A 14,315-nucleotide genomic window follows, 5' to 3' on the forward strand; every position below is an offset into this window, starting at 1 on the left:
AGGCGCTCTGGACAATGAGCCGGGCAGCTCAAAGCTGCGGCCACTTTTAGCTGCGGGCGCGGGCGGGCCAGCGGCACAGCGGCCCCACCTGCGAGGAGAGGGCGGGATGCCAGAGCCAGGTGTCCCGGCGCATTAAGGGCCCTCCCAGCCAGACGGCCCCGCACTGGCTCTCGCTCTGCCGCTAGTCTGCCTGGAACGTTTTTTTTTTTTACTTCTTGTGAAAAACCCTTGGAGCAGCGACGATGGCCAGCACCAGGAGTATTGAGCTGGAGCACTTTGAGGAACGGGACAAAAGGCCGCGGCCGGGGTCGCGGAGAGGGGCACCCAGCTCCTCTGGGGGCAGCAGCAGCTCGGGCCCCAAGGGAAACGGGCTCATCCCCAGCCCAGCGCACAGTGCCCACTGCAGCTTCTACCGCACGCGGACCCTGCAGGCCCTCAGCTCGGAGAAGAAGGCCAAGAAGGCGCGCTTCTACAGGAACGGGGACCGCTACTTCAAGGGCCTGGTGTTTGCCATCTCCAGTGACCGCTTCCGGTCCTTCGATGCGCTCCTGATAGAGCTCACCCGCTCCCTGTCTGACAATGTGAACCTGCCCCAGGGCGTCCGCACCATCTACACCATCGACGGCAGCCGGAAGGTCACCAGTCTGGACGAGCTGCTGGAAGGTAGGCGGGGAGGGCCCGGCGCAGCAGGTGCGGCCGAGCGCGCCAGCAGGTGCAGTGGCGCGGTGGGAAGCCTGCGGGGTGCTTTCCTGGCGGCCGCGAGAATTGCATGCTTCCGTCTGCTCTGTAGGCTATGTGTGTGGGGCGCACGCCCACAAAACACTCTGATTTTCCTTCCCAAGACGTTTGTCCCTTAATGCGAGAATAATAATCCTAATGGTCAGAGGCAAATTTAGCTGTCGGTGTTACCTCTGAAGATTGTTGAACTTACATATTGTTGAAGTGCAAACTGTTTGAAATAATGGCTCTCCCATGAGAAGCTGGGTAATCCCTTTTCCTTAAGGTCTGTTCAGCCATCTGTGTGACTCTGCATTCAGGATCCTATAGTACCTGCTCAGCTAAGAAGCTGCATGTGAAATGCTCTAGGTTGGTTTTCTTAGTTTGGTTTGCAGCAGAAGGTACAGGAGGTGACAGGGGTGATCCCAGTCAGCAGGTCTCAACCTTGGCTGCATCTTGGATCACACCAAGGACTTTTAAAAATATGAATGCCTGGCCCCCCACCTCCAGATAGTCTGATGAAATTACTTTGGGGTGTGGCTTGGGCATCTGTAGTTTTAAAAGCTCCTCAGATGGTTCTAATGTGCAACTGTGGCTGAGAATCACTGTGCTAAAGGGTTTCCCACATCTCCTTGGAAATAAGGTGAGTCAAGGTCAATCTCTCCTCCCTTCTTCCCTACTGAGACTAGCTAGTTAGAATGGTAGAGGACATTGGAATCAGCAGTTGGGGCTTATTGTAAATTAATAATCCCATTATGTCAACCCTACCTTACTCAAAGAAACTGTTGGCTATGTGTTGGGTCATCCTTGAATTCCTGTGATATTTTCTCATCTTTCCTTTCAGGTAGAAAAAGCATTACCAGTAGTTAAAAATCTGTTTCTTGGACTGGGCCTGGTGGCTCATGCCTGTAGTCCTAGGATACTGGGAGGGCAAGGCAGGTGATGACTTGAGTTTAGGAGTTCAAGACCAACCTGAGCAAGAGTGAGACCCCCCCCCTTCCCCTGTCTCTATGAAAAATAGAAAAACTATCCAGGTGTTGTGTGTTAAGTCACACTCCTGTAGTCCCAGCTATCCGGGAGTGTGAGCAAGAGGATTGCTCAAACCCCAAGAATTTGAGGTTGCTTGCTTGTGAACTATGATGACACTACGGCACACTACCCAGGGCGACACAGTGAGACTCTGTCTCCAAAAAAAAAAAGTCTCTTTCTTGTTCTGAATAGCATGCAGAAAGGTCAGGCAGAACCCAACAATGTGCTGACTGCCCATTTGTGTACAATCAGCCCTCTCGCATCTTTCTTAATGCAAATGGCACATTCCTTATAGTCATAGCAATATTGGAGGAAGAAATTATCAGAGAGAAGAAACTGAACATCAAGTCAGATGTTTTTCTTATAGTTCTTAACATGCTCTTATGTTCTGAAATTATTATCTCTATTTTATAGATGAGGAAACTTAAGCAGTGTGCTTTGCTTAGAGTGCCTGCAGCATGTGTAGTCACCTGTAGTTCACTGTACTAAGGTAGCAACACTGAGGACTCCTGAAAGTGGTTGAGTTTCTCTAGTTAGTCACTGTTATCAGAAGTTTTCACTGCCCCACCTAGAAGTTGACCCAGCCAAATTAAGTTGTCTCTTCAGTTTATGCTTGTGTGTGTGTGTGTGTGACTTCACACATTTTCCCAGTTGTGTGTTTTGTTTTTAAAGGCTTCTCAAGGAGGAAAAGATAACTGGAGAAGGATAAGTAAAAAGAAGATACAGTTTTAATAGGGTCTTTTTAATTTTTATTTATTTTTATTTTTCCATATACATGTGTTTACTAGGTTTCCACTTTTTGCCTTCACAAAATCAAAAAGTCTTAAAATTTAACAACAATAACAATGTTTAAGATAAGGACTAGAAACAAAAACCTTGTAAAGAATGAATGAAGATAAATATATTCATAAAAGAAATCAGACGATTGCTGCAACGAAGTATTAAGCAATAACAATAGTAATGCAAAGAAAGTAGCATTCGCATTGTCAAATAAGAGTATGTCTATTATAGAATGCTTTGACTGTGAGGTTCAGTATGGAGGCATCAATTAACTTCTTAATAGGATCTTATCACAGTATCATGTTAAATACTTAAAAGCCACATTTGCCTAGATATTTCAAAACAGAGCAACCTATTTTTTAACTGACGCACTGTGGTTCAATCAGTGGATCAAGGCAATGCCTATTGCTTAAGCCCTTGTTACTTACATGCCATTGGAATGCTGTTCCCTGATGTGATCTCTGAAAGGTCAACAATGTTAGTATCTTTTCCTCAAGTAATTGTAGTAATGTATATGCTACAAAAATTAAGGTGACTATTATTATAGGAGAGCTGATTAAGATTACCAGTAAGCACATGCATTAATTAGAACACATGTTATACCTTGAGTCTGGTACTGCCCAGGGGATACATGGTCCAACTACTCTTAATTTTCAAACTGTAGTTTCAACTACAAATGGATGGTTGACAGATTTCCTTCAAATCATTCATTCACTGATTTTTTTTTTTTTTCACTTTTTGGCCAGGGCTGGGTTTGAACCTGCCACCTCTGGCATATGGGGCCGGTGCCCTACTCCTTTGAGCCACAGTGCCACCCCATTCACTGATTTTTTGATGGTTGGAGATTTGGGGAAAATACTAACCATAAGTAGATTCGGAATTATGCTGAATATTATATGGTAAATAATAGAATTTTAACAAATATTTGCACAGCGAAAATGTTTTACTGGCCTTGATCAGTTCTTTGAAAAAGGTTTTCATATGGTAAAATTACTTAAAATGAAGAAAATTTTGGCCCTCTTTTGTCATGTGAAATTCTTTCTGATAATGAGTCTTTGTCTAATTTCCCACCAAATCAATGGAATACCTTATAGCAATGCATTTAAAGAAAGGAAATAATCATCAGTGCTCACTATCAATAATTCCAAAATATAGTTTCAACTTTTAGTTAAAATTGTGTGCTCAAATATTCATATTTATCCTGTGGAAGAAGTAACCATCCGTTTAAGAACATATTTATTTGCGTGAGTAAAATAGGTATATAGTATTGCCCATGTTGTCAGGATTGATTGCTTTATTTCATTTTAGTTGATCATTTTTAATAATGATTCTCTTAGGCAGTATTTTACAACTTCATTTTCAGCCTCTTCCATCCCATGAAACTTACAGTTTACGAGATACTGTTTGTTTTCTAAAATGTCTTCAGTGAAAAATAGCAAATGATAACTCAACATCAGGGCACAGGCATTCATTCCCAGCCCCAATCTCATTGACCTCAGATGATAAAAGGGGACATTTGCATTGCTCAGATATTTTTTTCCTACTCTTGACCTTGAGTATCTCCGGGGACTGTGTTCTAGTGTTAGTTGGCATTCTTTCAGCACTACACTCAACCAATAGGCACCTTCGTTTTATCGATTTACCAGCCCTTGCTGGGTTAAATTCACTGAATTGATGTTGTGTATACTATAATCCTGTTTATTCTTTAAAACTGGATTGGGGACCTCTTCTTGCAGGAGGACTATGACTCATACCGATCAATATGGGGATAATGAGATTGAGCTGTCTGAAGCCATGAGCCTGCTGAGCTCAGAGTATCTCTAATAGTCAACACAGGATGTCCAGATGACTGGTTCTTAAGCTCTCTTATTCAGAGCTGAGTCAGGCTTCCTGGTCTTAGTCCTGTTCCATGCATCTTCTATACTTCTGAGCATTCTGGCTATATTCATAAAGCTTTTATATCCCAAAGAGACATAACCAAGAATAGCAGAAACAATGCTTGACCAAGTCAGGATTCCTGAGTTCTGCTGATGGTGATTTGAGAAAAATTTCACCCCAGTTCTGTGGCCTCCATGTCCTTTGCTGTAGAATGAGAAGTTGGCAGATCACCTTAGTTAGGAAGTTAGGTCCTCTGCGACTGTAAATATGTGTGCCCTTTCCCTACCTGAGTGGTTATTTATGGAGTGTATGATGGCCTGGACTGCCTTTCTGGCCAGACCCTTTTTTTCAGAGAATGGAGGAAGCTGCAGATATCCCACTACCAAGCAAGAAATGGCGCTTTCTGAAGTGCTAAAGAAATTAATAGCTCCTTGTCTTTGCTGCTCTCATTCCAAAATAAGATGTCATGTTATTTCTATCTTTTATTCCTTCATAAATGCTAAGTAAGCTGATTGAATTTTTGGCATATGAGTGAATTTTGATTGTTTTGATAAGGGACACTGCCATTCCTTCATTAAGAGAACTTGAACATTGAAGAAAGATTCTACAGAAATAAAACACCTGAGGTTTCTGAAGTTCTACCAAACCTAGTTTACTTCATCTGTTTGGTTAGGTCAGTCTCTTTGAAGGTAGTAAAGAAACCAATGTACAGGTTGCTGAGAATTTTTGAGTAAAAATGAATTTCCCATAAGAACCTAGATTATGCTTTTTTTCCTGAATGATTTTTTTTTAGAGATAGAGTCTCACTTTATCACCCTTGGTAGAGTGCCATAGCATCACAGCTCACAGCAACCTCCAACTCCTGGGCTTAGACAATTCTCTTGCCTCCGCCTCCTGCATAGCTGGGACTACAGGTGCCTGTCACAATGCCCAGCAATTTTTTTGTTGCAGTTTTGTGGCCGCGTTCAAACTGGCCACCCTTGGTACATGGGGCCGGCACCCTACTTACTGAGCCACAGGTGCCAGTAAGTAAAAAATGAACAATTTTTTTTTAATAGCAGTAATAGAAACTAAATTTTTGGAATTTGTTATAGTTAGGAGGAAAGAAACTTAAACCTGTGAATTATGAGATAGTTGCACAGAGAAGTCAAAAGTAGTCTTCAAGGCAAGTGTGATGATTGGGCATGGCAGTTTCATGTTGAGCCTTAAATCTGGGAAGCCTTCTTTATCTGCCAGACTCCTAGATTCTTTTTTTTTTTTTTTTTTTTTAGACAGAGCCTCAAGCTGTCCCCCTGGGTAGAGTGTCGTGGCATTACAGCTCACAGCAACCTCCCACTCCTAGGCTCAAGCAAGTCTCCTGCCTCCGCCTCCCAAGTAGCTGGGACTACAGGCGCCCGCCACAACGCCCGGCTATTTTTTGGTTGCAGCCGTCATTGTTGTTTGGCGGGTCCGGGCTGGGGATTCGAACCCGCCACCTTAGGTGTACGTGGCTGGCGCCTTAGCCGGTTGAGCTATAGGCGCCAAGCCGACTCCTAGATTCTTTAAGGCCTGCTTCAAATATCACCCCTCTGTGAAGTCTCTTCCTAGGCCTTTGGGAAGTTTGTCCAAACAGTTAAGTGATGACATACTTTGTGCTAGGGACCGCTCCACGACAGTCTCTTTCCTCAAGGAGTGCACATTCTACTGGAGAGACAGTGAACATGCACACATATCCAGGATGGTTTCAGCGAAGTGCTGTGAACAGGGCGGTAATGAGATGGGATAGGGTGATGAGAAAGGTTTCCCAGAGGAAATAGATGTTGGAGCAAAGGCCTCAGGTCAAGTGTATAGCCCTTTCCTCTGTGTACAGTGTTTTTCTTTATCTCTCTTGTAACCCTTAGCTTTGTAGTCTAGCAGCATATTGTATATATTTCACCCTAGATTGAGAGTAGCTTGTGGTCAGGGATTTTGGACACACACTCAATTCATTGATGAAATGCCCTAGAAAATTATTTTACCTCTAAGTCCTTTGGCTGTCAAAGAAAGTATTGTATGAACTAAGCTTGAATAGGGTTGTTTCTAGATATTTATAAAAATACACAGTTTGAAGACTTATATTACATTTTAGATAAAGGTTAAATAGTTGAGGTAATTCTGGGCTAACTCACTGTTGTGGAGAGAATGACACCGCCACAATACCGTCTGTAAATCTGTAAATATGACTGTCTTCTTCATCTCATTTTCTTAAAACAAGGAAAATCTGATGTGCTACAAATACGGTTGCTTAATAATCTCTTCCCAGAGGTAATGGGAAGAGAAACTTTCATTTGAAGAATAAGCGATTCTAGAAAGTTGGGGGAAGAAAGGGAGCATTTGGGAGAGCATTTGGGAGATTAGAGTATGACATAATATTATGAAACTTATAAGACCAGGTCAATATTTCATGAGGTTTTAAAGGATGGGAATGGATATTTTATGGTCCTGGGATATGACACAAAAGAAACAATCTCTTTCAGAAAGGAAAGATTCTCTTGGGCGATGATTGTCAAACTGCTTTCCTTATCACCTGCAGGCCCAAGACGTGCTGCAGGGTCTAAACTACCTGGCTAGGTCTTTTCTCCTCACCCCCACCTGCCCCTGTACCCACTACTTTGTTTTTGTCCCTTTCGCTGATAAAATAAGCTGCTACCCTAAAGATTAGAGATCCTTTCCTAAGCACTGCCCATAAAACGTCCAGCATCTGGTAGCGATCACTGTGTGAGACACTTATTTAACTCCATCTCATTTAACCCTTGGAATACCCCATGAAATACTGCTGCATTCTCTCCCCCATTTTACAGATAGGGAAGCCGAGGTTCAGACAAGATATAAAGAAATTGTCACCTTGAACTAGTGGTAAGAAGGGGGCTGTCTCTTGTGTTCTTTCTCCCTGGCTTCTGGACTTCTGTATTCCTAATTGCTGTGTTCTCTACCTGTGAGGAAATGGAGTCCATTCTGTGTGTGGGGGGGCTTTTGGGAAGAATCTTAAGTCCATTTTCTGTTGTTATGGCAAAATGCCACAAACTGGGTAATTTATTAAAAAAAGAAGAAAGAAATTTGTGTCTTATAGTTCTGGAGGCTGGGAAATCCAAAAGCGTGGTGTCAGCATCTGTTACCATCTCCTAAAGCAAGTGCAGGAGACAGAGAGAATCAGACCAACTCCCCTGTTTTGTGACTAACCCACTCCCACAGTAATGGTCTTAGTCCATTTATGAGGGTAGTCCCTCATGATCTGATCACCTCTCAAAGGCCCTACCTCTTACCACTATTAGAATGGCAATTAAATTTCCAGCTCAAACCTTGGGGAACATATTCAAATCCTCGCAGGCAGTGACTAGATTGTGGGGGCAGAACCCTCCTGGATGGTATTAGTGCCCTGTGATAGAGCCCGAGACAGCTTGTGGGTCCCTTCTGCTGCGTGAGGGTCTTCCTGTTCCATCCTATTTAAGAACCAGGAAATGGGCCCTCAGCACACACCAAATCTGCCAGCACCTTGATCTTTAGTCTCCAGAACTGTGAGAAATGAATTTCTGTTATTCATAAGCCACTTAGCTTCTGGTGTTTCATTATGGTAACTCAGTGGACTAAGACAGGCCACTTTTACTTCTAAAGTTCTTTGAACTTGGGAACTACTTCTGGGGGTAGGAAAGAGAAATACTCTTGGCTCTGTGTGGCTCCATGTCCCTCTTTACAAGTTGGCCAGATGTTGTGGTCAAATATAGTTACTCGGATTTAGATGGAGTTCTTGCAATATCTTAATGACATATGAGGATTCTCTCCATAGACTATCCCATGAAAGGGAAAATTATAAACCCAGTAAGGCTGGGACCACAGTTGTCTTTCTTATTCCTTTATTGTATGCAACAAATACTTCTGGCATACATTGTTTGTTGAATTAATTTTACTTTGTGGCATGTGTAAGATATTTTAATGGAATAGATAGATATAGATGTTTTAAAAAATCTTTCTCTTGGGCAGCGCTGTGGCCCAAAGGAGCAGGACGCCAGCTCCATATGCTGGAGGTGGCAGGTTCAAACCCAGCCCTGGCCAAAAACTTAAAAAAAAAAATCCTTCTCTTTCTCTCTCTCCCCCTCTCTCTCCCTTTCTTCATTCCTTCCCTCCTTCCCTTCCCTTCCCTTCTTTCCTTCCCCCATTCTTTTTCTTTATTTTCTTTTCCCTCTCTGCCCTCTCCCCCTTCCTCCTGACCCCTATACCCCTCTCTCCCCATCTTTCTTTCTCTCTCTCCCCTTTCCACCACTCTTTCCCCTCTTCTTCTCCAGGGTCTTGCTGTGTTGTCCAGGGTAGACTGCAGTGGCATCATCACAGCTCCCTGCAACTACAAACACTTAGTTAGACTCAAACCATCCTCCTGCCTCAGCCTTCCTAGTAGCTGGGACTACAGGCACGCACAACCATACCTAGCTAACTTTTCTTTCTTTCTTTTTTAAATAGAGTCGGGATCTTGCTAGGTTGTCCAGGCTGGTTTCAGACTAGCCACAAGTGATCCTCCTACGTCAGCCTTCCAAAATGTTGGATTACAGGTGTGAGCCACTGAGCCCAATCTGAAATGTCTCTTAGTTAAGACAGCTAGCTGGATAGTTGGCCACATCTATAGAGGTAGAATAAATTCATGTGAAAGGCAAATATTTCTTGCCCCTTTTTGTCTTTTAGTTTGTAATAAGTTTTTCTTCAAGAAAAATGATGCAGAATATTGTGTTTTAACAATTTACAAATTTCATTAGTATCTGAAATCCCTGACTTAAATTTTCTCTTTGGACAGCTATCATGGCCAAATTCTCATACCTTTGTGTGTGTGTGTGTGTGTGTGTGTGTGTGTGTATGTATGTGTTTAAATCACAAAATTATTCTTCTAAGCTGCCTAAATATTTTCAGTGTCTGCCTTGAGTTCTGTGCCATAGTGGAGGCTTAGTTTTGTTCATTGTTAGCATTTATTCTTATTTTAAACATCATACCCCTCTCTCCCCATCTTTCTTTCTCTCTCTCCCCTGTCCACCACTCTTTCCCCTCTTCTTCTCCAGGCCTAGTTCTCAAGTTCTCAAGTTCTCAAGTTCTCTCTCCCACACAGGCTTAATGAACATGAACACAACTAGTAGTAAATTCCTATCCTCCTTTCTCTTTTGATTCTTCAGCAGATGAAGTAAAAATACTGCTCAGTAAAGAGATCAAGATGATGAGCAAGGACGTTAGGGACGAGAACACTAATCACTGCCTTTGAGAAATAATTACATTGTTATTACTTTAAAATTAATCTGAAGTATGTGAAAAAGGAAGAGCTAAATGAAAATATCTTAAAACATCTATTGTGATAGATTATAATCACTTGCAACCAAAATTTAACAAATACCTAAATATAAGATAACACAGTAGGTCATAATGGTAGGTTATTTTAGTCACTATGTTTCAGATGTTAGTAAATGTTATAGTGTAATCAAAAGTACTTAAGTTGCAGTCATCAAATCAATATTTCCCCATTGCTTTAGTCTATAAGGTAAAAGCCTCTGACAAATTACAACATAATGAATATTCTGGGTCCTAGCATGCAGTGGCTGCTTGACAAATGGTAGTGGTCCTCAAGTGTCTTACAGCAAAACTTCTAATTTAGAGCCACCATTTGGAACTATGTAAGGCTCATCCTACTTCTGTCTGACAGCTCTTCGTCTGAGCCCAGAAATTCCAGGTTATAGTGAACTATATGGCTGGGCCACTGCACTCCAACCTGGGCAACAGAGCAAGACTGTCTCTTAAAAAGAGAATAAAATAAAAATAAATAAATGAACAATTCAGCATCCCCCAGGGGAAGACAGACCCTCCCAGCCTCTTTGAGCTGAGATACATCCCCCATGTAAGGATGCCCACAAGTGTAATTAAATGGCAGGTGTGCAGGCCTGGTGTGCCAACTGAAAACCTGTGCATTACTGTATTTTTGCTGATTCTCTGCTTCATGGTATACAGATTTTTTTTCTCGTGGTATAAAGACAGTGTTGAAAATGTCAAAGGCCTGCATGATACCCACCATGTAACGCAAATATTCCAAAATCTGCAATTCACATACTTCTGGTCCCAAGCATTTTGGCTGAGGGATATTCAAGCTGTATTTTCCTTTCCCTCTAATACCTTAAAAACATTGTCACTTCTTTTTGGACAAACATCTAGTTTCTGAATTCTTCATCATTTGCAGCACATCTTTGTGAGCTATCGTTATCAATTGCTTGCTTACAAGTAGGGGCTAAATTTTCCTTTTCGACTCGCAGCAAAATAAAAGGATGAAGGAAGAAGGGGTCAGAGGTTAAGGGACAAAGGTGTAAGGTGTTAAAGCAAAGGACTCCAGGAGTTGGGTAAGCTCCGTTACCCAGATAAACCTGTTGAGGGGCAGACCCTGTACCCATTGTGCCTCAGTTTATCTGCAAATATTAGATGGTTACATTTCAATGTGAAGGTCTCTCTTTTACTCAGTATCCTTAAGATTGCGTTTTTCCTCAAACTTTAGCAAGGTTTGGACCACTTAAAAATGAAAAATATAATAATCCAGTATCCATGTTGCAGAAGCCCAGTATTGCCTTAATTACTCTAATTATATTGTCACTTAAACGTTTATAATGTAAAAGTAGGGGTGCTTATACATTCAGATCTTACATGGCGTTGACAATGTAAATACCAGCAAAACTGGATAACCAGTAAAAATGTAAAGCAGAATAAAGCTAGGTACTGTTTACTCAAACTGAATGTGTTCCCAGTGCCCCCGTGGTTCTGAATACTGAGGTAAGTAGACTGTATTTTAGAGCGCCATGTACTGAGTCTGATTTGCACTACTGATGAGCCTTTATTCTGCAGAGTAAAATTCTTTCTTCTGCCCTTAGCTTGCTGTGAACATGTCTTTTACATCTATTAAGTCCATTTCTCCTTTTCCTCATTAACTCCTGACAGTTATACCAACCAGTTGATACCAAAGGAGTTGGGACTATAGGCACTCTATTTAACTTATAAATAGTTGTTCAGACCTTCCAGAATAGGTTGATACTAACATTTTAAGTTTTATCATCTAATAAAAAATTAAAATTCCCATAGTGAACTTTCTTCCTTTTTGGAGACAGAGTCTTACTATGTCACCTTCAGTAGAGTGCTGCGGTGTCATAGCTCACAGCTACCTCCAACTCTTGGGCTCAAGTAATTCTCTTGCCTCAGCCTCCCAAGTAGCTGGGACTACCGGCACCTGCCACAATGCCTGGCTTTGTCGCAGTTGTTTAGCTGGCCTGGGCCAGATTCAAACCCGCCATCCTCGGTGTATGTGGCTGGTGCTGTAACCACTGTGCGATGGGTGCCAGGCCACCATAGTCAACTCTTGTAGACTGTGGAATGTGCTTGGCTCATGTGTGAAGAGGAAAAACAGATTATGGATCTGCTCTGTAGGTTCCAGCCTACCAGGAGACGAGGTACAGTGTCTTTCTCAGTGGGTAAGGCACAAAGCTTTTTCAGTAGTAGATAGGATTTTTGTTTGTATTTTTAGCGAATTTTTGGGTCTTAAGCCCCTCCCAAATTTCAATACTAAAACAAGGATTTGTGAACATACCTCTTTCTTCATAAATATTTAGATGTTCAGAGTAACTTTTGTACCACTTTTTTGTTGGGAAGTATCACAGTCCCTGGATGGGAACATAGGAGATGACTTGGTTCAGTTTCTTGCCTTCAGATGTGTTGAAACAGCATCAGTCATAGAGGTAAACAATCTCATTGTGTGCCCACAGCCCTGTTCTGCAGGAAGGGCTGGCCTACTCATGTTGCAAATATGTTGTCAATACTCCAGAGACACAATAAACGAGTATAGAATGAAGACAGCTTTCAGACCAGAGCAGTACTTTTTTGTGTTATTCCGCTAATTCCCATAAGTTTAAATTATGTGTAGTTTGGCCAAGAAACCTAATTAATTTGTTTGACACGACGGAATACTAAATCAGTTTTACTTTTCCTCACCCTGTGTTTTTCTTAACTACCTGGGTGTGGGGACTCATCTGTGATGTACTTAAAACGAAGATAGGCACATCAAATTTATAGTTCTCTCGGTATCTCATAAATGCTGCACTTGTTGAAGGACATTCAGTTATCTTATAGATGCAAACATACTTGTATATATTTTCCTTGGTTGCTTCTTTTGGAAGTAATTTTTCTTAGTTTTGTAAGATAGGACAACATTTAGGTTCCTAAGAATTTGCCCGTGTGATACCTGGAGTGTCTGCCCGTGTTTTTCCTCCTCGGCTCTTTTCTACCTCACCAATTTAAACGTAAGCTTGAAGAGTCCTTGCGCTGTAGACTTCTGAAGAGCTTTTCCTTTTCATCCTAAAGTTCAGTGCTTGCTTCCACTCCACAGTCTCCATGTCTAAATTTTGCAAAACTGAATTTCTGCCACAAATGTCATGATAGTTTGTAGTTACAGACTAGTTAGTGGTGTTAGGCAGTTGATGTAAATTCTTTAACAGGGGTGGATGAGGGAGTTATCTAGTAAGGCTAAAGCTGGTGTTAAAATTTCTGACTACCTAAGATTACAAAGTAGCTATTTTTCATATCTAATAGTAATTTGTGTGTCTGTGTGTGTTAAGAACAATTAACATGAGATCTACCATTTCAGGTTTAAGTATACAATACAGTATTATTAACTGGGCACAATTAATTGGGCAGATCTCTAGAACTTATTCATCTTCATAACTGAAACGTTGTACCCATTCAGAAACATCTGAGGTTCCCTCTCTCAGCCACTGGCAGCCACTGTTCAACTGTTTCTGTGGGTTTGACTATTTAGATATCTCATAGAATAGACATCATGCAATATTTGTCCTTCTTGGACTAGCTTATTTCTTTCCCATAATATCCTCCAGGTTCACCTGTGATACATGGAAGAATTTTCTTCGTTTTTAAAGATGGAATAACGTTTCATTGTATAGACCACATTGTCTTTAGTCATTCACTGCTGAACATTACTTTTTTTTTTTAATCTTGGCTATTGTGAATAATGCTATGATGAATATGGGAGGGCAGATGTCTGATTATCACCGATATCAATTCCTTTGGTGGTAGAACTACTGGATCATATGGTAGTTTATTTGTAATTTGTTCAGTGTTTTCCACAGTAGCCGCACCATTTTACATTCTCACCAACAGTGTACCTAGGGCTCTGATTTCTCTACGTCCTCTCTAGCACTACTTATTTATATTTTTTTGATAAGTCTTCCTATCAGGAATGAGTGGATATCTCATTGTGGCTTTGATTTACATTTTTGTGATGATTAGTGACATTGAGCATCTTGTTATATATCTGTTGGCCGTTTGTATGTTTTATTGAAGAATTGTCTATTCAGATTCTTTGTCCATTGTTAATTGCTTTTTTTTACTATTATATATTTTGAATTTTAGAGGATAAATCACATGATCTACTCAATAGATACAGAATGCGGAAAAAGCATGTAACGGAATTCAACACCATTTTGTAATTAAAAACTCACAACAAACTAGGTATAGAAGGAATTTAGCTCAACATAATAAAGACCATATGTTAAAAGCCCACAGCCAACATCATACTCAAAAACTGAAAGCTTGGGGTGGCACCTGTGGCTCAAGGAGTAGGGTGCCAGCCCCATATACCAGAGGTGGTGGGTTCAAACCTAGCCCCGGTCAAAAACTGCAAAAAAAAAAATAATAAAATAAATAAATAATAAAAACTGAAAGCTTTTCCTCTAAGGTCAGGAACAAAGTGAGTTTGCCTCCTCGTGCCACTTCTGTTCAACATGGTGCTGGAAATGCTAGCAAGAGAGCCGGGCAAGAAGAAATAAAAGGCATCCAAATAATTTTACTTCTTTAATTTTACTTTTACTTTATTTTTTTTT

At 41.3% G+C, this 14,315-nt stretch overlaps 1 protein-coding gene across 2 annotated transcripts in view; it reads left to right on the forward strand.

The window, feature by feature from the left end:
* Positions 1-233: 233 nt before the first annotated feature.
* Positions 234-14,315, forward strand: part of DCLK2 (doublecortin like kinase 2) — a 170,822-nt gene continuing 156,740 nt past the window's right edge. For both annotated transcript variants that reach the window (XM_003790212.3, XM_012805407.2), the window contains exon 1: positions 234-663. In XM_003790212.3, coding sequence (XP_003790260.1) covers positions 243-663 — 421 coding nt within the window. In that variant the 5' untranslated portion in view covers positions 234-242. The remainder of the gene's footprint in view (positions 664-14,315) is intronic.

The sequence above is a fragment of the Otolemur garnettii genome, unplaced genomic scaffold (assembly GCF_000181295.1).
Source record: "Otolemur garnettii isolate 467f Iridium unplaced genomic scaffold, OtoGar3 scaffold00041, whole genome shotgun sequence".
Taxonomy (NCBI): domain Eukaryota; kingdom Metazoa; phylum Chordata; class Mammalia; order Primates; family Galagidae; genus Otolemur; species Otolemur garnettii.